This window comes from Malaclemys terrapin, chromosome 9, assembly GCF_027887155.1.
Source record: "Malaclemys terrapin pileata isolate rMalTer1 chromosome 9, rMalTer1.hap1, whole genome shotgun sequence".
Taxonomy (NCBI): Eukaryota; Metazoa; Chordata; order Testudines; family Emydidae; genus Malaclemys; species Malaclemys terrapin.
Window position 1 is genome coordinate 91,611,047 of NC_071513.1, and position 21,841 is coordinate 91,632,887.

The 21,841-nt window shown below is 40.8% G+C and overlaps 1 protein-coding gene across 1 annotated transcript in view; it reads left to right on the top strand.

The window, feature by feature from the left end:
* Positions 1 to 469: 469 nt before the first annotated feature.
* Positions 470 to 21,841, top strand: part of ECT2 (epithelial cell transforming 2) — a 48,501-nt gene continuing 27,129 nt past the window's right edge. The window contains exons 1-15 of the mRNA XM_054040925.1: positions 470 to 544; positions 4,316 to 4,436; positions 5,031 to 5,189; positions 7,817 to 7,896; positions 7,996 to 8,088; positions 9,192 to 9,374; positions 11,258 to 11,347; positions 12,488 to 12,595; positions 13,928 to 14,001; positions 14,163 to 14,293; positions 15,523 to 15,638; positions 15,778 to 15,840; positions 16,388 to 16,610; positions 18,929 to 19,065; positions 19,737 to 19,856. Coding sequence (XP_053896900.1) covers positions 4,352 to 4,436; positions 5,031 to 5,189; positions 7,817 to 7,896; positions 7,996 to 8,088; positions 9,192 to 9,374; positions 11,258 to 11,347; positions 12,488 to 12,595; positions 13,928 to 14,001; positions 14,163 to 14,293; positions 15,523 to 15,638; positions 15,778 to 15,840; positions 16,388 to 16,610; positions 18,929 to 19,065; positions 19,737 to 19,856 — 1,662 coding nt within the window. The 5' untranslated portion in view covers positions 470 to 544; positions 4,316 to 4,351. The remainder of the gene's footprint in view (positions 545 to 4,315; positions 4,437 to 5,030; positions 5,190 to 7,816; positions 7,897 to 7,995; positions 8,089 to 9,191; positions 9,375 to 11,257; positions 11,348 to 12,487; positions 12,596 to 13,927; positions 14,002 to 14,162; positions 14,294 to 15,522; positions 15,639 to 15,777; positions 15,841 to 16,387; positions 16,611 to 18,928; positions 19,066 to 19,736; positions 19,857 to 21,841) is intronic.

The following is a 21,841-nucleotide window of genomic DNA, read 5'->3' on the forward strand; positions in this document are numbered from 1 at the left end:
AGAGCTGGGCACAGTGGCTGGTAGCTGCAGGGGCGGGGGCGATGGGCGGTGCCGGTGTGTTTTGGGGGTAGCTGCGGAGTCCCCCTTGCGGCCCTTCGGGCGCTAGGTCAGGCAACTACAGCTACATCCGGGTCTCTCTCTCTCTCTCTCCATCTTGCTGTTGGACTCATTTGAAAACCGCCAGCAGCCAATCAGAGCCCAGGTGAGCTCAGCCCCTGTGACCTATGTCTGGGCGAAAGGCATGCGCACACCTAGGGATTAGGGAATCCCGCTCGGCCAATGGGAGATCGCTTTGCAACGAGCCGCACGGGCAAGGCCCAATGGCAGAAGGCAGGACAACAAGCCCTTTTCAAAGAGCGAAGTGAGGGAGGGCGGGACCTCGTGATGCCAATCCCGCGAAGGGCTAATGGGAAACCGGCTTTCAGAGGGACGCTGCCTGGCAGCCAATGGGCGACTCGCTTAGAGCGGCGGCTCGCTTTTTGAATTGGGGTCGGCGGCGGCCGCTCATGGTGCCTGGGAGGGTGTGCCGGTTGCGGTTTTGACGGTGAGGAGCGGGCCGGGCGAGAGGAGAAGGAAGGGGGCTGGGTGGGCTACGGCGCGGCGGGGCCGGGCGGGGGCTGAGCCGGCAACCAGCCGACCCCCGGGCCGCGCAGTGCGCAGCCTGCTCCCGCCGGCCCCTGTCTCCCAGCGGGCTGGACGCTAGCCCTGGCGACCGAGCTTTTATCGCTCGTTACCGTCCTGTCCAGCGAATAACTCCCAGGGGCCGTAAAGGGACGAGATCGGCTTCGCCCCTCGGCCTGAGCCTGGGCCTGCACCTGCCGGGAGATCTCCCTGCAGGCGGGTGGCGTTACACAGCCCCCCTGAACAATATCGCCTCTGCCCCCCCGTGAGCGGGGAAACTGACCAGCGCCCTTGACAGTGCTGCCAAATACCCCACATCAGCAAAGGTGCTTCCCCCAAACAGCCTTATAGTAACCTTAGGGGGTCATCGTGGGGGGCGGGCGGAATGTGTGTGTATATCTTCTGCATGTTGGCAACTTTATTTTTCTTGTCACCTTAGATAAACACTCCTGTTCTCTTTTGCCCAGTATTTCAGGGCTGCTTCAAAACACAGAATGAGACTTTTTATTTTTGTATATACATGACTGCAAAAATTATACAGAAAAACGAGCTCTTTAAAATGAGGATGCACAGGGTGTAGCTTTTATTAAGCGGACAAAGACCCTGCTACTTGCTTGTATTAGTACATTTTTGAATGTTTACACTTGTATGCATGTTACTAGGGCAAGGTCTCCATGTGACCATTAATGGCAGGTTGCCGCCCCTCCCCCTGCCCCATTGTTTTAAATACTGCTTTAATAGACTTTTTTGTTCTGCATTTCTAACTCAAGGGCGTCACATCCTCCTCTTTATTTGATACTTTGTTTAACTTGTGTAATTCTTGCCTACCATACTGTGGTATGTCTGGGGAACTTAATGTTTGTAAAATATTTAAGACCTTTGTGCAAGAATAGGGTCCTTCTGAACTGTGGAGGGCATCCTTTCTGCTGGCTATTTACAAGAACTATAGTAAAGAGCAGAATTATCAGACACATAGGTAAAAGTGATTTGTTGGGGAAAAGTCAACAGGGCTTTTGTAAAGGGAAGTCAAGCCTCAGTCTATTTGTATTCTTTGTGGGTGTTGTTAAGCATGTGGATAAGGGTGGTCCGTTCTTAAAGTGTATTTGGATTTTCAGAAAGCTTTTGACAGAGTCCCTCATCAAAGGTGTTAAGGAAACTAAGTAGCTATGGGTTAACAGGGAAGGTCCTCTCATGGATCAGTAACTGTCTAAAAGATAGGAAACAAAGGATAGGAATAAATGGTCAGATTTCACAATGAAGAATGGCAAACAGTGAGGTTTTCCAGGGATCTGTACTGGGATCTGTGCTATTCAATATATTTGCTAATGATCTGGAAAAGGGAATGAACAGTAAATTGGTAAAGTTGCAGATAAGTAAATCCAAGGCTGAATCTGAAGAGTTGCAGGGGCATCTCTCAAAACTGGGTGACTGGACAACAAAATGGTAGATGACATTCAACACTGATACATTCAGAGTAATGCCTGTGGGAAAAAATAATCCCAGTGACCCATATATATAATGGTGGGGTCTAAATTACCTGTTACCATTCAAGAAAGAGATCTTGGAGTCATTGTGGATAGTTCTCTGAAAACTTTTGCTCGGTGCACAGTAGCTGTCAAAAAGGCTAAGAGAATGTTGGGCACTATTAAGAAAGGGATAGAAAATGAGACCAATATTATAATGCCACTATATAAATCGATGTTGCTCCCACACCTTGAATACTGTGTCCCGTTTTGGTCACCCCATCTCAAAATTGATATAATGGAAGTGGAAAAGGTTCAGAGAAGGGCAACAAAGTTGATCACAGGTATGGAATGGCTTCCATATGAGGAGAGATTAAAAGGGTTAGGGGCGTCAATCTTGGAAAAAGTAACCGAGGGTCCTGTGGCACCTTTAAGACTAACAGAAGTATTGGGAGCATAAGCTTTCGTGGGTAAGAACCTCACTTCTTCAGATGCAAGAATCTTGGAAAAGAGATGACTGGGGGTGGGGATATGATAGGGCTATAAAATTGTGACAGGTGGGGGAAAACATGAGTAGAGAAGTGTTATTTACTCTTTCCCACAATACAAAAACCAGGGGTCACCCAATGACATTAATAGGTAGCAGGTTTAATACAAAGAAAAGGAAATAATTTTTCAGACAATGCACAATTAACGTTTGGAACTCATTGCCATGGGATGTTGTGGTGACCAAAAGTATAATTGAGTTCAAAAAAGAACTAGATGAGCTAATGGAGGATAGGGCCATCAATAACTATTAACCAAGATGGTCAGAGATGCAACCTCATGCCCTAAACCTCTGACTGCCAGAAGCTGGGAGGGGAAGACCGGTTGATCACTCCAACTGTCCTGTTCTGTACTCGTCTCCCTGAAGCTCTGTTACTGGCTGCTATCAGAGATGGGATACTGGGCTAGATCCATTGGTCTGACCCAGTATGGCAGTTCTTATGTGCAGACAAGCCCTTAGGGTAAAGAACATACAGTGCCAGAGCAGTGCATCTGCACTGTGTTTAGTGAAGACATTCCTACACTGATGGGAGAATTCTCCCATCAGTGTAGTTAATCCACCTCCCCGAGAGGTCACAGGTATGTTGGTGAGAGAAGCTCCCCCATTGACTTAGCGCTGTCTACATGTGGAGTTAGGTTGGTATAAGTGCATTGCTCACGGGTGTGGCATTTTTCACTCCCTTGAGTGATGTAGTTATACAGACTATAGGTCTGTAGGGTAGACCTTATATGTCAGTATATAATGCAAGATCAACCTTGTTGTCTGTAAAATAATGTTGGTCTTTGTTACTTAATTGATTAGGCATTGCATTCCCTGCCCATACGCCAAATTCCTGGAATTTCTGTGTCCTCTCCCATGCAGTGTTTTAACTTGTGACTTCAAAGACTACTATTTTAAAAGGGCATTGTATTTTACAAGTTTTGTTTGTGTTGTAAGCAAAAATATGTATCCCTTTGGAGCACAGTGAATTGTAGGGTTATCCATGAGTAACACTTTGCAGATGTCTTTCCTTAAAATAATAAAAGCATAGTACATTTGGGAGCATAAGGAGGAGAGAAGATCTGCAAAAAGATACTTAGCACTTTCTCCTTGATTTTATATAGTACGCGTACCATGGTATCTGAAACTTTTTTTTTTCATACTGTTTCACGTTCCCTCATACCACTGTTCGAATACTTTAAGTTGCATGACGGATCACAGGAATTGCATATTTCCAAACCCACTTACAAAAACATGGTTCTTCCTAGTCAGGAGAATCCTGGCCAACTGAATTAATGCTTCAGGTACGGTGACCTGGCTCTCTAGTCAATTCCTTAGTCTGGTGGGAGTGTGAAGGGACGTGAGACAGGGATAGCTCCTTTTCTGAAGTTCACAATTGTTCAAGCAGCTTCTCAGAAGATGGAGGAACATATTGTGCGGACAAAGAGTCAAAGGATCCCTTAGTGTGGGACAGTGAACTCTGTGAATGGGTACTAATGTTCAACAGTCTACTCTTACTGGTTCCACAGGATGAAAGTTTACTGTCTAGCACTGGGAAATTTATGTTGCTGCTTTGCCTGTTGGCATCCTGTAAATTCACTGATTCCACACCCCCATGTCAGATAACTGGAGAATTTTGTATTTAAATGCTGCACTGAGTACTTTATTAGTACTTTTTTATAATACTTTATAATTCTGTATGTAGATAATGCACTTGGTGCCTCCATGATTCTTTCCGGTGATGGCAAGGAACCCTTTCTCTCTGTCTGTGATAAGGACTGCATCAGTGAAATTGCCCAGCAAGACAGGCCTGAGGAACTCCAATAGTAAGCTAGACAAATCTGGTCAACGCTTGTGGGAAATCTGAAGTCTAGTGGGTTGGCCTGTATACCACAATCTTCTTTCTTCAAACTTTCACCTTTGGAAAATGTATGCAAAGCCATCTCTTTTTAGTGTGAACGTCTCTGAAATTAAATGCAAATAACGTGGTTAATCCAGCTTCCTGAACCTCTTTCAGACCATGTTTAACAAAATTCCTATCTGGAGTAAGCAAGCAATTTCTTGAGATCCTGGATCAAAATAAATACTTAAAGCTGACTTTTTTTTTTAAGGGAACACTGGGCTTTTTACTCCCATATCCCTAGCTATCAAAATGCCCTGTCTTCATATAGTTTATTTTTGAGGAAAACTATTGTGAATTACTTGTAGAAACTATTTCTGTGATAGTTGTTTGTGTAAACTCTCTGACTCTTAAAATAGTTCTAGGCTCAGAGGATACTACGCATGTAAGTGGGATTTGTTAGTAGTTTTAATATTTAGAAGTCTAAAACTAACTTATCTACCTTTCCACAGGACTTTTTATGGACTTTTTTTAATATATACTGTTCAGGTTAAACTTATTTTGGGTACTTATTTTGTAGCTGCTGAAGAGAGAAACACAGACTTGATCATGACTGACAGCAGTATGCTAGTGACTGACACCGGAAGGAGTCTTTTGGGAGATTCTTCTGTTCTTGATTCAAAAATTATAGAAACTTCCAAGGAGAATATATTTATTGGATTGGCTTCAGATGTTGAAGGTAACAGGAAAAGCCTTTTTCAATACTGTCACATTTGTTTGAATATTGTTTCTTGGAAGATATATTTATTTTGTTTTTATTTTTAAATGGGAAGGTGTCAATAGCCTGAAGTCCTTTTGTACAGCCACAAAGTGGGTACTGAACCAACAGTAGTGTTTCTGCCTTCTCCATAGCTGTTAGAAAGGGACAGAACTGTACAGGTGAAAGTAGTTGATTCTTCATGCTTGCTCATTGCACAAAGTACCAAGAATCAATCCAGTCATAGTGGTGGTTTTATGATGTGGACACTTTTTTACTAAGAATAGGCATTGATCACCAACTTGCTTCATAGGCCTGTGAAGAACCATGAGATGGGTGGATTTTTGGTCTCTACTGATGTCTATAGATTTGAACTAGTAATCTACATCTGGAAAGATCTACATTGATTACTAATCTCCTGAATCATACAAACCAGTCTTACCCCCTGTCTTCCCCCCTCACCCCCCTGTCATAGGTTTCACCCCCACTCTGAACTTTAGAGTACAGATATGGGGACCTACATGTGAACCCCTAAGCTCAATTACCAACTTAGATCTGGTCTTGCTGCCACCACTCCCAAGTTCTAACTCCTTTCCCTGGGTAGCCTTGAGAGACTTCTTCACCAATTTCCTGGTGAACACCGATCCAAACCCTTGGATCTTAACACAAGGAGAATTTAACCATCCCTCCTCCTTTCCCCCACCAATTCCTGGTGAGTCCAGATCCAATCCCCTTGGATCTTAAAACAAGGAAAAATCAATCAGGTTCTTAGAAAGAAAGGTGAAAGACTAGCATACCAGCTACTCTCACAGACAACAGATTCAAAACACAGAGGATATTCCCCTGGGCAAAACTTAGTTACATAAAAGAATACCCAATTTGATTATTCACCTAATGCCAAGACAAGTTACAAAGAAAATAAATGAAATCTATTTATTCCTTTTCTAATACTCACTACTCTGATAAGAGCTGATTCCTTGATCTTTTCCACTCCGGCCAAAACTGAAGCTGACCCAGACAAAGGGAACTTCCCTCCTTCCTTTTGAAACATTTTGTCCCCCCATTAGTTCCTCTGGTCAGGTGTCAGCTAGGCTAGGTGAACTTCTTAACCCTTAACTATCTGTTTATGACACCACCACCCCCAAGAGACCTTTTAGAAATTAAAGTATATTCTATTTCCCACAAAATAATGTAGTTTTCCTCTGTATTTGATTTTATCCTCTTTCTCTTGGTATTTCCAGCATGGATGTCTCTACCTGAATACTTCATTCACCCCAAACCTCTAATTTAGAGGATATCTGTAAAATTAAAAGCAGGGTAATTCTTCATTTTGGAAGCTAATGAGGCTCTTGCAATTCAGTCAAAAGATTGTTAGTGACTTGTGGTGATTGTCACTTGCAGTGGCTCTAAATGTACAGTATCCGTATTAATACCTCTTTTGATCTAGGTTCAAAGTAAATATTCCATCCCAGTCTCCCTTCCTTGTTTCGCATGACAAAATAACAGTTGATGGTTTCCATTCAATAGGCCATGACATAGACATCAATGTTTGTGAAGAACACTAGCAGAGCTTTTTGGAAAAGCTTGGAGAACATGTATCCACAAAATGCCTGGTTAAATTCATGCCACTACTTTAACTTTTTGTGAATTCATCAAACTATAGTAAAAATTCTTACTACGGAGGCTGTTGACCTAAACTAGACAGTATAGGTGTGTGTGTTTAAAAAAAAAAAAAAAAAACAACCAAAAAAACAATCCTTTTGTTAATTAGTCGAAGGAATGATGTATTTTTTTCCTTTGACTACAGGCCTGTCTGTTCAGTACCCATCTATTGCTAAAAAGTGTCAATCATAGAACCATAGAAATGTAGGACTAGAAAGGAGCTCAGTAGGTCATCTCATCCAGTCCCCTGCATTGAGACAGGACTAAGTATTATCTAGACTAGACCATCCCTGACAGGTGTTTGTCAATGGTCACCTTTGATGGGGAAAGGTTAAGTAAACTAGTGTTGCACATGCTATTAATTGTTCACAGCTGTGCATTTGTATGTCCGAAATTTGTTGGGTTATTTCTGTGGCCTGGCTGCAACTTTGTCTAGAGGCAAGAAGTAATAGGTTTAATCTGTAGCAAAGCAGATTTAGATAGGATTTTTATTTTTTGGTGTGTGGTAATATCTAAACTATAGGGATGATAGTTAAGCACTAGAATAGGCGTCCGGGAGAGGTTGTGGAATCCCTGTCATTGGAGGGTTTTAAGAACAGGTTAGACAAACACTTGTCAGTGATGGTCTAGGTTTACTTAATCCTGCCTCAGCATGTGGGGCTGAACTAGATGACCTCTTGAGGTCCCTTCCAAACCTACATTTCTGTGACTGATGCACTGTGTAATCCATCAGCTGCAAGCTTGGCTTAAAGAAGCTTGTTGTGGCAGCATCCAGTCTTCAGAGTTGAAGTGTTCTTTGTAAATAATACTTTTTTGAGAGAGGACTATGGATCTTGGCAAGATACCAGTGTAATTAGAATGTTTCTCTACGTTATGGCTTTGTTTAACATTAAGATTAGATTTTTCTATTGGATATGAATATTGCAACTTTTTCCCCTCCTGAACAGAGGAAATGCCTCAGATTGAAACCAGAGTGGTTTTAGTTCAGGAAGCTGGGAAACGCGAGGAACTCTTGAAAGCCTTGGAGGTATGTGGCTTGAACATAAAGCAGTCATCATAATGATATTGTTTTGACAAACTTCATGTAAGTAATGTAATCTCATACCAAAGTTCTCCTCTTCCACAGACCATTAAGATAATGGAAGTCCCAGTTATAAAGATAAAGGAAACTAGTCCTGGTAAATCAGAAGAAAAACTAATAAAAAGTATAATTCATATGGTATGTCAGGCATCTATGCGTATATGATTGCATGCAGCATGTTGCACTTCACTGGGACTGGAGTGCACAAACACTTAACCTTCATGATTTCTGATATTCGGGTGTGATGAAGGCACAATAAACAATGTTTCCTATGGTGTAGTTTGAAGCTAGTTGAGTAGAAACTTGTATTAAATTTGAAACCATGCAATTTGCTTAAATGTCTGTTCTGAATCCCTGAACTAACATATTTGGTGTACTTAATGTGTTCCATACTTGCATATGGAACTCTCAGAGGATATATGTAATGCCAAATGCACAACTTAGACTTTTGTAAGCTTCTGCTATGAACTAGCTTCATAATCAGTTAAATGGCTTTCCTGATTCAACAGTGAAAGAGCTGCAATTTAAGATTGGTGCATGAACAGTTCTGTAAGGATTAAGTTGTTTTCTTAATGTGAAGGATTCTAGAAAATGGAGTTTGGGCCTAAGGCCTCCAGATTCAGAGTAGTCTGTAATTAAACCTTCTGAAATATAAAGTCTAATTTCATGCAGCATGAAACATTTCTTTATGGAATCTCTCGGTCTGCAGTTACAACTTTAAATTGCTATTTTTATTGACAAATGCATTAGTCCAAAATACATACATTTAGTCCGAAATACATAACTAAATTCAGATGCCCTGAAGGAAAAGATTAGTTTTCTGTTGTACAAGAACAATTGTATCCAATTGAGTTAATGTAACAAAATTATTAGTTGGTCTTGTACTCTTCTTGTATTGTCAATGTGACCCCCAAAGACTGAGGAAATACCCTAAAGAGAGGTAAAACAATATTAAAACAAATACTTTGGACTCTTAAACAATTCCTTAAATTCGGAATCAGAAATCATTTTAGAAACCTAGATCATCACTAATTCAGTGCTAGAAATACAAAAATCACCTCTTTGTAGATCTTTAAACAGGATATGTAACTTTTTGGAACACTGGTGAAAGCTGTAAAGTTGTCTTTGATACTAAATTTCTTTAACACTTCAAGATAAAAATCATCTAAGAATGATATTCATTTACTATGTATGTAGCATGAATTGACACTTTAATTTTTTCACACAATATTAAAATAAAGGAAATTAAAGTGCCCTATATAAAGATGGAATCAGTGGAAGAGTTTGGGGATTCTGAGTCTCCAGAATTTGAGACAGTCTTCGTTGTAGCAGACTTTCAAGATTCCATCTTGGAGAACTTGTGCAAGTTTGACTGTCGTGTTCTTGGACCTCCAATAGTACTTCATTGTGCTCAAAAAGGAGAGGTAAGTATTCAGGTGAAAGCAAATGACCTATTCTTTTTTATTTTTAGATGGACATTAACATGTGTTGTCAATAATACTAACACGAGGAGTGTGACTACATTCTTCCTGTGGTAGACATTTCATTTAAATTTCAATATAGCTCTCTTTATCATTTACATAGATGAAGATCTTCTATTGCAGGGGTTTTCAAACTGGGGGTCGGGACTCCACCCCAAACCCCACATCACCTCCAGCATTTATAATGGTGTTAAATATACAAAAATGTGTTTTTTAATTTACAAGGGGGCGGGGGGGTCACACTCAGGGGCTTGCTATGTGAAAGGGGTCACCAGTACAGAAGTTTGAGAACCACTGTTGTATTGTGATGACACAGCTATTCTGACTCTCTAAATTCTTCTGAACTGGAGGAATTGCTGAAAACTGTATCAGTCTCTCTCAGTGCAGAATTCTGGTCATTCACATGTCAGTGTTTCACCACACACTTAAATGGCCTTTTTTTATTTTTTTTATTTTTTTAAGTAAGCACCCCTGGCTCTAACTTGACTTGGGATTTGTTGTTGCTCAGCACTTCTGCAGTGTGAGTGGCCTACAACTGCCAAGCCAATGTGCAGAAGTAGCTCAAGCCTGTCAGTTATGTTCACAAATTACTTCTCTTCCCCACTGCATGGGATACACTTTCCAGCATTTCTCTGGGAAGATTTTAGACCTGGTCTATACTTGGTTTGGTTAGTGGTGTGAAGTTTTTAATGAAAATAGTCACCCCAGTAAAAGTCCTGGTGTAGATGCAGTTAAGCTGGTATAAAAGTGCCTTATACCATATAGTTTATTCCTTTTCATGTACAGTAATAGGTATACTTACACTGGCATGAGAGATGCTTATAAGTGCATCCACACTAGAGGGATTGTACTGCTTTAACTATACCAGTACATTATTACTTGTAGCACCTAGGATGGTTAAAGCAGTATAACTTTCTAGTGTAGACAAGGCATTAATGTAATGTATAGTGTGGTGGTTTTTAAATATGTTGCTTCCTTTTCTTAACACTTTCAAGAGTCTTGGCGACAACACGAACCCCTCCCTCTTATATTGCTATTTGCAGGTTATTCTGAGAAAGGGAAAGCTACTAGGAATTAAAGTCCTGAGGAGTCCAGTTGAATTAACTCTTTTTATATATTTAAAAAAAAAAAGTTATTGAAACTGCTCGTAGTGATGCCTATGTTAAGTACCATTTGAACCACCCAAGAATGGGTATCTGGCATAGATGGAAAGTATTTTATAATCGTGTTCTAATCACCTCTAAACGTCTGATGTTGACAAAAGAATAGTCAAAGTAGAATTTTTGACAGACAGGAGAAGTGCACAAATACTTTGTACCAGGAAGAGGTTTAAGGAAATACAGATGCTAATTACTAACACTTACTTGAAATTAATAAATTATCTGAAATGCTCCTCTGCATTGGAATACTGCAGTGAGTGAGTAAAGACCGCTTTAGTGCCAGGGACTTCTGTCTAGCATGGTTGCTATATGGTGCAGAAGAAGATACTAACAGCTGGGGAGGTAATAATACTCTGTTGCAGGACAATAGTGTATAATATGATCTTATAGGAAACATAAGGACACCTATGATAAATTTACAGTTGTAACTAGTTTACAGCACTGTTTCAGCAGAGGATACAGACGTACTTCAATCATTTCACCAAAATGCTGGCAGTTCTTATTTCAAGACATACCAGAAAACAATGAGCCTTGTTAATTGGTATCCAGTCAGTATCAGTGCATTTTAACAAAGTTAAAATCCTGTAGAGCTACTGTTTAAGTTTTTTTAACTTTTTTAATAGCTTGTGGTTCTGACTTCTGTAATAAATCATTATCTGATTTCAGCCTCTACCTTTCTCATGTCGTCCATTGTACTGTGCAAGTATGTTGAATCTGGTGCTGTGCTTTACAGGATTCAGGAAGAAAGAAGAACTAGTAAGATTATTTTGTCTTACACCCTTGTCCCCTCCCCTTTCTTGGACTGATTAATCTACATGTAACTATGTTCAAGGTAGTTTTCTGTTACATCACCCCTAAGTGTACAATGTAGTCACTAACAGTGACTAAAGCTTATATTCTTGAGTACAGATTTAGGATTCTAGGGTCTACTTAAGACTCTCTCCTGCTCCTGTTGAAGACCGTGGGACTCTGACTTGCATGGGAGAGGGATTGAACCCTTAGGCAGCATTGAGTTGATCACCTAAGAATTTGACCTGTCACTTGTGTTGGAGCATGTACACGCTCTTGAGTGCACTCAAGTAAAACTTGGATATCCTGTTCAGAGCATTTGGAGTGTCACTACCATGTACCGTAATCTGATCAGGAACGATGCTGCTTAGCTGTAGTTCTGACAAGGAGTCAAATGGGAAACTTTGATATTTACAAGAAGCAACTGATAATTCACTTGGTGTCTTGCTATCATATAAGCCACTACTGAATCAGTGTTCTGGCATGGTATCAAGGCAAACTGTACTGCTGGAGATGCTGGCAACTGCATGAAGCACAGAGCCAAGACCATCTTCCAACAGCTAGGAGTTAACTCTGATGTCCTGCCAGACTCAAATTGAGCAGTCCATTAATTTGTTCTAAACTCCTGGGGGTTTCCCCCCAGCCAAGTATGTTAGCCTTCATTTCTGTGTTTTAATAGCCCAGAATCCAAAGACGGAAGTGGCAGCATGACAATGGGCTGTGATATTTTGGGAGTCATCTTGTTTGGTGACTTTATGGGCTGCTAGGTAAATTTTGACTTTGATGGGGGTGAGATAATTGTGAAGCATTGTGAACTGCTAACTGTATAGCTGTGAAAACAGCAATGGTGGCTTGGATGTTTTCCTTAAAATACATTTGATATATGTTAAATACTTCGAAGGCAGGTAACATTTATGGCTTGCCAACCATGTCTCATTTTAAAAATGACTCCACCAGTACAGGTTAAATGAACATGTAAAAGCTTTGCTTTAAGTTTAGTTCCGCTGTAACTTGTATGGTATATAACTCTTGCCTTTGTCCCTTCTTTAACAGCTGTAAGTTTCAAAAAGTGTATGATTCTCTTACTTCCTGACTCTTGCTCTTCAGGTTAAGCTGGTGACCTTGGTTCATCATATGGGTGGAATTATTCGAAGGGACTTCAGTTCAAAAATTACACATCTTGTGGCTAATTCTACGCAAGGAGACAAATTCAGAGTACGTGAACTTGAATTTGCACTTCAAGCACTTCAAAAAGTCTCTCAGTGTAGATTGACCCCCTTCAAATCGGACCTTCTAGTTTAACTTGAAGCAGATGCACTTTTGTAATGAAGAAAATGGGTTAAGTACAAAGGATTAAAGATTTCAGCATATCTTTACCTCTGATGTCAAGCTTTTAAAAACAATGGGTGGTAATTGTTTAGCTGTTGGAATCAAGAACCAGCCTGTTTTTTTTTTTTTTTTTTTTTAAACTTTTGTCTAAAGGCTTTTGTTACAGACCAATACGACCTCTGAAAATAAGCATTTTCTCTTATGAAGTACTTAACATTAAGTTAACTGAGACCACTGCAGTTGGGGTTTCAGAGCACTTGTTATCCTTTTATTGTAGTGTAGGCATACCCATAGAAGGCCAGTGGCACAGCTGCAGCTGGCTGTGGTCAGCTGACCTGGGCGGCAGGGCTAAAAATTGCAGCGTAGAGGTTCGGGTTGAGATCCACCCCCTTTGTAGGATTGTGTCACAGAGCCTCGTCCCTAGTCCAAGCCTGAATGTCTACACTGTTATTTCGATGATGCACTTGTGGGGGGAAAAGGCCAGTATTATGGGTATATTAGCTGTAGTGTTGTATGAAGACCTGGGAGGTAAATTGTTCTGCTTCACTTGGCACTGGTGACGCCTCAGCTGGAGTACTGTGTCCAGTTTTGCTGCCACACTTTAAGAAAGATGTGGATGTGTGTATGCGTGAGACAGACACCGTCCAGAGGAGAGCAACAACAGTGAGCAAAAATTTAGGAAACGTGACCTCTGAAGAAAGACTTAAAAAATCGGGGGGGGGGGAGGGGGAGGGGCTTGACAAGTGGTGAGGGACCCTCATAAGTCTCCAAATATGTTAAGGACTGCTCCAAAAAGGATGGTGATCAATTGTTCTCCAGGTCTGACAGTAGGACAAGAAATAATATCTTGCTTTACATCAAGGGAGGCTTTGGCTAAATATTAGGGAACGCTGTCAAACTGTAAGGATAGTTAAGGGCTACAATAGGTTACTTAGGGAAGCTGTGGAATCCCTGTCACTGGGGGTTTTGTAAGAACAGTTTAGACAAACATCTTTCAGGAATGGTCTGCCTCAGTGTGTGTGGATGGACTAGATGACCGCTCAAGGTCCCTCCAGCCCTACATTTCTGTGATTCTGTTTCTGAGAGGAGTAACTTCATCCTTTTTTACAATACCTATTTTCCAAATCAGAAATGTTGCCAGGAATCTTTCTCCAGGTTTGGAAAGAACTTAAATGGAGAGGTCACTTGTCATAGCTAATGACTTCCTTTTCCTTCTAGCTTGCTGTGAGTCTGGGAACTCCTATTGTGAAAGCTGAGTGGATTTACAAGGCTTGGGAGAGACGGAATGAAATGTAAGTGTCCCCCCCCCCCCCCCCCCCCCGGTCCCCCCCCCCCAAAAAAACACCTCCCCACTCAATTTAGACTTTTTTCCCCATGATACTAAAGTAAGCTTCTATATAGTAAAGAGTAACTGTAAATATACAACTTGTTTTAATGAATATTTATTTTTAAGTGACTTCTGTGCGGCTGATGAGGAATTCCGAAATGAGTTCAAGGTTCCCCCATTCCAGGACTGCATGTTAAGTTTCCTTGGATTTTCCGATGATGAGAGAATTAACATGGAAGAAATGACAAAAATGCAAGGTTATTGTTAATGATTGCATTTGCAATGGAATTTATAGGCAATGCATTTTTATCTTAAATCTGTCTAAAACTAAAATGCTGATTCTTTGCACACAGGGAGGTTTGAACGGGTCTTCCATTTAAAAAGCTACATTTAACTTTAGATCTCATGGGGCATAAAGCATGTAGCAAAACCAAACTTTTCATACCAAAGTAAGGTATTTTTTTTCTTCTGCCATGCTGTGATGTCAAAACTGTGGCTTTTACTACAATTCCCCCCCCACACACACACCCCCCCTTTCCCTCCTCCACATCTAATGGTCAAGATTTAACTTTTTGGGAAGTTGGTTAGAAAAATGTGCCATGTGTATGCTTAGCTTCTTCTGATTCAAAGTTACATTACGCAAATATTTGTTCAAGTGTTACTTGAAGCATGTAGTACTCAAATTTTATTATAATGGATTTGCAAGAAAATAAACCACTTGTATAGAACTTATGGCCAAATATTTGTTTCCCTTCAATAGTGTAATACAATGTAATGAGAATACTTGGCTGACTCAGTTGGTTTAAGGTCTGTTCTTACAGTGCTATGTATATATAGCATCTTGTGCCTAAAGTTTGTTTCATATTCTATAGAACTGCACTAGCTATTATCATGCAAACATTATATAAGTAACTGAGCCTTTATCAAGACAGAGGCAAGGAGTCTCCCTCTTTCAATGTCCTTGTAGCCCATATGGTACAGCTAGCTTTACAATGTACACAACTTCCAATTTGTGATGGCTGTGTCTAGGCAAGCTATTTCTGGCTTGCTCTTTCGGAGCAATGTCTTTATGGGAGTCTCATTCTCGGACCTTCTCAAAGATGTTCTCCAAACTATTTTTAAAAAATAATCCCTGGTGGCCCTGAGCTCCAGGAGAGTAGGAGTTCTCTATCCTAGTTTTTTTTTTTTAAAAAAAAACTGTCACCGTAACACAATTTGTGAACTCTGGAAGGGCTAGATTCACACTACATAAATAGTACACCTTAGCTTATCGAAGCTGTCCCTTGAAGTTGTACTGTCATAGAATGTCTGCTGGGAGTGCCCAGGATGCAGCTGTCTCAACTTGCTGACCAACTCCCCCTTCATCTTGCATCTTCTCCCCTTCTTTATTACTCTACCCCAACTTTGATACTACTATGAAATCCTCTCTTACCAAAACTCGAGATTCCTAGTTCTTCAGTTAATTTGATTTATTTTCTTACTCTAGGTGGGCAGTACTTGCCAGTTAGTGATGACAGGTGCACACATCTGGTTGTTGAAGAAAATACAGTAAAAGATCTCCCATTTGAGCCTCCAAAAAAACTTTATGTTGTAAAGCAAGAGGTTAGTGTACACAGAAATTCTTACTACTGGACTTTGAGGATTTTTTCAGACATGTAAATGATATTGAATATCATAGGTCAAAAGCTTGTATCAAGTTTTTGAAACTAGGTATAGAAGACTCTTTCTTTTCCCCATATAGTGGTTCTGGGGAAGCATTCAGATGGATGCCAGAGCTGGAGAATCCATGTACTTATTTGAAAAGGTATGTTGACCTTTAGTAATAGTGTAATATGTTGACTCTAACATATTCGAGCCCACATCCTGCAAATACTTAACCTGATTAATGTGAATTGTCCTCTGAAACTGATGGGATTACTCACAGTAATAAAGTTAAGCATATGTGTAAGTATTTGCAGGATTAGGGCTTAATTTGGATGCTGATGACTCATGATAGTATATTTCTAAAATTCCTAAATTGTCTTGAAGTATTCAGATTAAAACTTAAACATGTGATTTACTTGGACTTTGCTTAGTGGTCACTTCATGGTGATCTCGCAGTTATGCTTTACAGTTTTTTTTTAAAGCTGGAAAAACAAATACATATTGGCCTTTTTCAATAAAAATCCTGTTCAATAACCTAAGGGACTGTAGTGTCTTAAACTATTAACATGTTTGCTGTATAAAACTTCCAATTATTTTGTTTGACCATACAACAAAATGGGGGCAACTGTCTTGTGTAATCTTTCTTTTCTGTAGTCTATACAGAATCAAGTTGGAGGCAGTGACTGAATTTTCATATCTAATTACAGCCAGAGAGTCCTGAACTCAAAAAGTCAGTGTCACAACTTTCTCTGAATACCCCAAATAGCAATCGCAAGAGACGTCGCTTGAGAGAGACCCTTGCACAGCTCACCAGAGAAACTGATATGTCACCATTCCCTCCTCGGAAACGCCCATCAGCTGAGCATTCCCTTTCTATGGGGTCTTTACTGGATATTTCTAACACACCAGAGTCCAGCATTACCAATGGAGGTATAGTTGAAAGAAAGGATTAACCAAGCTTACCAGTGCTTAAAGCAGTGTTCTTTCTTTGCAAATTACAGAAGTAGAAAAAAAATTAGCTATGCTACAGTTCTGACAAGTTAACTACAGGCTTTCTCCCTTTCAAATTATGCAGGGAGCAGAATAGGAGTGAGGTGCTCAGACCCAGGTAGAGGCCAGGCCAGCTGCTGTCATGTCAGTAGAAGTAGTCAAACGTGGAGGAAAATGAGGAAAAAATACACACTTACCAAATATAAGCCTCCAGATAATGTTACTCCAAAGCAGTGTGTGAATCCTGTCGAAAGTCTCCAGCAAACAAACCAGGTAGCTAGCATTAAGTCGTCTGGAAACCTAGGCAATAGCAAACCTGGAAAAGGGACAGTATCAAATCTCCAAAAAAAGATCCTTTTTCCAAAGGAAAGCAAAGAGATCACTGTAAGGCCGACTTATCTTGAAGCCTTGAAAGATACTTTTGCCTCATGTCAACGTCTTGTAGGGACAAATAACATATCAAACATGCCACAAGATTGTGAAGAACCAACTTGCTTAACTAGTGTTGACCAATTAACTAACACAGAAACTAATATCTCTACATATGGTTCTTGTGGCAAAGAGCAAATTGCAAAATCCACAATTAGTCAACTCCTAGAACTTGGACTCCAAAATAAATCCCAATTCCAACGTACAAGAGCGAGATCTGGAAATGCTACAGATGTAAATATGAATGACCTGACTTGTATGAACACCTGTGATTATGTCCAGCAAGTAACCTATGGGCATAGTCATCAGGGAAAGGACAGTAAGGACCAGTATAGCTTTATAAATGAAACATCTTTGATAGAGGAGACTAATATTTTAGTAGGAGACTCTGAACCTTCTTCTGATTCAAAATCAAAAGCCCGTTACAGTGATACCAGTGCTGCTCTGATAACAGGTAAGAGTACTTGCTGCAGGCACAGTAATGTTGAAGTTGATCAGTACAAATTCAGAAAAATCAGGCATAAACTTCCCTTCTAAGCAGTGTTGATTATTAAATGTACATAATCTACTTGGGATGTGACCATGTTGGCCTTCAGAATGTACGGAATACCCCAAATCAATCTGAGTCTGTATTCAGAACACCACTAGCTCCCCAGGATTCTCTCCTATAGGATAGAGGTTTTCAGGCTTTGCATAATGTGGACCGTATCTTTAGTCTAATACACCACTTACCTTTTAATTGGCAGTTGCTTATCTCATGACAAATGCTTACATGGAAAAGTAACAATGAGGAAGATACTTGCACTTTTTTTTTTTTTTTTAAATAGCATTCAGCAGGTAGAAAGAGAGGTACCTTCATCTGAACCACTAGAGTGGTGCACCATTTTGAGAACTAATCCTATAGGCTATAAAATTGTAAGTTTTTAAAAACTGATCACCATATTTTCTGTAGCTTTATGGATATTATCCATAGTGTAATGTCACTGTCCTAGGGCACTTGATAGTCATAGTAGGAGTTTGAGTTTGGGCTAAGGCAGAGATCGGCAACCTTTGGCACGCGGCCTGTCAGGGTAAGCCCCCTGGCGGGTTGGGCTGGTTTGTTTACCTGCCACGTCTGCAGGTTCGGCCGATCGCGGCTCCCACTGGCCGCGGTTTGCCGTTCCAGGCCAATGGGGGCTGCGGGAAGCGACGGCCAGCACATCCCTTGGCCAGCACTGCTTCCCGCAGCTCCCATTGGCCTGGAGCCGCAAACCGCGGCCAGTGGGAGCCGCGATCGGCCGAACCTGCGGACGCGGCAGGTAAACAAACCAGCCCAACCCGCCAGGGGGCTTAACCTGGCAAGCCGCGTGCCAAAGGTTGCCAATCTCTGGGCTAAGGCTATGTCTACGGTACACACCTTACAGCGGCACAGCTGTACTGCTGCAGTTGCGCCACTGTAAGATCTCCTGCCGGCATAATTAAACCACCCCTAACTAGCGGCAGAGGCTATATTGGTAGGAGAGCGTCTCCCACCTACATAGCGCTGTCCATACCAGCACTTTTTTGTTGGTGAAACTTATGTCGGTCAAGGGTGGGGTTTTTTCCCCCCACACTTCTGACTGGCAAAAGTTTTACCAACAAATGTGCTAGTGGAGACAAAGCCAAAAGCCGTCTCCTGCTAATGGAACAAATGTTCTCCTTGCATCAAAAAAGATAATATAACCTTTCTACCCCTTTTTGATATTAAAGGGGATACCTTGAACAAAAGCAGCTGGTATCTTCTGATAATCTTAAGAATCCGTCCAGAAGATTTTAGCACAATTCTAAATAGTCTCTTTCCCTTTCATCAGAAACGCCAAAATCATGTTCAAAGCCTTCCAAAAATTCAACTCCTCTGCCTGCAAAGCAGTCTGCAAGATGGCAGGTTGCAAAGGAACTATATCAGACAGAAAGTAACTATGTAGATATTCTGACAACAATTATTCAGGTAAGTTAGTAGATTTGTTACTGTATCTAGGTGAGTCACTGTTTAATTTTCAGTCCCATCACTGATTTGCAGTTTGATACAGCCTCCTCTTTAGAGGATCTCAAAACACTTAGTATTTATTAAACTCTCCATTTCTTGACTTAATTCAAAAACCTACTCTAGTGAAGAGCTGGGGAGAGAAGTATAAGACTCCAGAAAAAAGAAAAGCATGACTTTTAAAAGAGAACCTACACAAAGCCAGACGTGACTAAAATATTGAATGCCATAGAATTAATTTCCTTGAAGTGGCTGATCATACACTTAAGAATGAGCTCAAATATGATTATTCAATTAGACATGTTACTGTAGCACAAGCCTTTACCCTACTTTTCTAATGTGGTGGTTACAGAATTGAATGGCCTTGGTAATGGATGAATTTAATGCTTGTACCTTCATATCCAGTACTTAACATGTGGCATAATACAATACACTCCAGTGAAGTGTGGGAATAAGGAGTTCCTCTTGTCAAGTTTGTGGTTATAGAAAACATGACCAGGAAACAAAACATTTCAAATCTTTCCTTCACACCAATATTTCAAGTTTAATAGAGTGGGGGGTGTGTGTGTGTGTGTGTGTACATTCCATCAAAGATGGAAGCTGAATCCATTAAATGTCTTTGTTTACTCTTTCAGTTATTTCAAGTTCCATTGGAAAAAGAAGGGCAGCTTGGAGGACCTATCCTTGCACCGGAGGAAATTAAGACCATATTTGGCAGCATTCCAGACATCCTTGATGTGCACACTAAAATAAAGGCTAGTTTTGACATGCTTATCCCTTATTTTTTCCTCCAGGCCATCACTTATTTTCCAACTTGAGTTACTATCTATTGTGTGCACCTTAACAATAGACATCTGTTGCCCTCAATTGGAGGGGGTATTCTTAACTTGCTTGTGTTGCATAATGCTGTCTGGTTCAGAATGACTGGCTGCCACATTTTGTCTTGAGTTGGCTCTATTTCAGGACTGTGAATGATGTGCAAGTCTAAAATATCTTAGGATCCTGAAGGATCAAAGGACCTGTACATATAAGGAGGTGGGACTTGTAGATTGAATGTAGAAGACTTCAGACCATTCTACAGTAGATATTGTAGAAACTCTTCACTCAGTTCACTCCACTCCACAGGCTGGCTTGTTCCATTTCCATCTTAATAGCTGCTTCCACAGAGGGAGCTCTGCAGCTGTGGATTTTTTTTGTTTTGTTTTTGTTTTTTAGACTTTGACTATTTTTGAGGATGTGGGCCCAAGTCAAACAGGCTAACTTTCCAAAGTGGTGAGCACCCAGCAATTCCCATTGGAGTAAAGAGCCAAGACACTGAAAAATAACTAGAGGGGTGTGTGTGTGGGGGGTGTGGGGGGGGTGTGGCGTGGCTTTTTATTTTTAAAAAGGTTCCTTAGGTTTTTGGTGTCCAACAGTAGATTCTTTAAAGGGACCTGACTGTTCAGGGTGGTGAGCATTCATCACTTTGTGACAATCAATCCCCTTTAAAAGGTACCTTGAGTTGGCCCACACAATCAGTTGTTTTGAAAATCTTGGTGTAAACTTCTGTCTCTAAAGACTTTAGCCTGGAACTGAGGCATGAGCTGTGGTTTGGGGTGAAATATAGTCTGCATCACTCAGTCTCTACTCTTAGTTTGGACACTTGATATGCAGGTTGCTGTCTAAATTAGACTATAAGCTATTTGCTGCAATATGGCATATCAAGGAGCCATAACATTGAATTTCCTGATGAAACGAGGTACAAATTTCAATCAAATGAAGAAAGTTTTGCTCTTATAGTTTTAGAAAAAACGTAGTATGCAATTGCAAGATGCTATTTTTTTTGGTTGCTTTGGATTTTCGGTCCTGATTCATGTTTGAATAGTCTGGAATAGAGGATTTCAGACTGCTTGCTTCCTTCTCAAATTAATCTTTAATAATCTTAGAAATGATACTGTATTTGGGGCATAGTTATCAATACATTAACTGGGTAGCCCACAACATACACCTGCAAGTAGATGGTACTCAACTTAAGGTGGAGGAGGTGAAGGACACTTGCCTCTTCCCTCTGTTTTCTTAGTCATGGTGAAAAGAGCAGCACAGGAACAAGACACTCAAGTGACTTGCCCATGGCATAGGCTGGAAGTGCAAAGGCCTAGGATCAAACAAACCTAGCTGCCACATGGAGCACTGTAGAAACAGCACTGCTTGAAGTGTGTGTATGGTCCTTTTCACTGCTCAGGTTGCACCTGAGTGCTAACACACACCTAGCTCTGACATCAGCCAGTGAATATAAACCTGGGTAGTGCGTGACCTGCTAGAACTGAAGTTGGCAACCTGGGCAAGATTTCTGTGGTGCTCTGGTGCAGTTGATAGCTTTTTGTTTTAAACTTAAAAAAGAAAAGTTTTAATGGAATAACTATGAAAGTAAATAGAATCACTATTATGGCCTTGCTATTTTGAGATTAATTCAGTTTGTGTCCTCTGCATATTCCTACTTGTGGGATGTACTGGTGTGGGTGCAATTCAAATGGTGGAACCTTCTCAACAGTGCCTGATAGAATGCTCATGTGTTTGTCCTATGCTTCCCCTCTGTGTTCCTGAGCATGAGACTATGAAAGGGGATATGGCATCCTCTTCCACCTCAGTTCCCTCCAACTGCAGCAGCAAATGTATGTGAACCATCAGGATCCATTGAACCTGGATCTGAAGAACTTAGTGGTTTATCTAGCTGTAGCTGTAGCTGTAGGCGTTGGCGTTG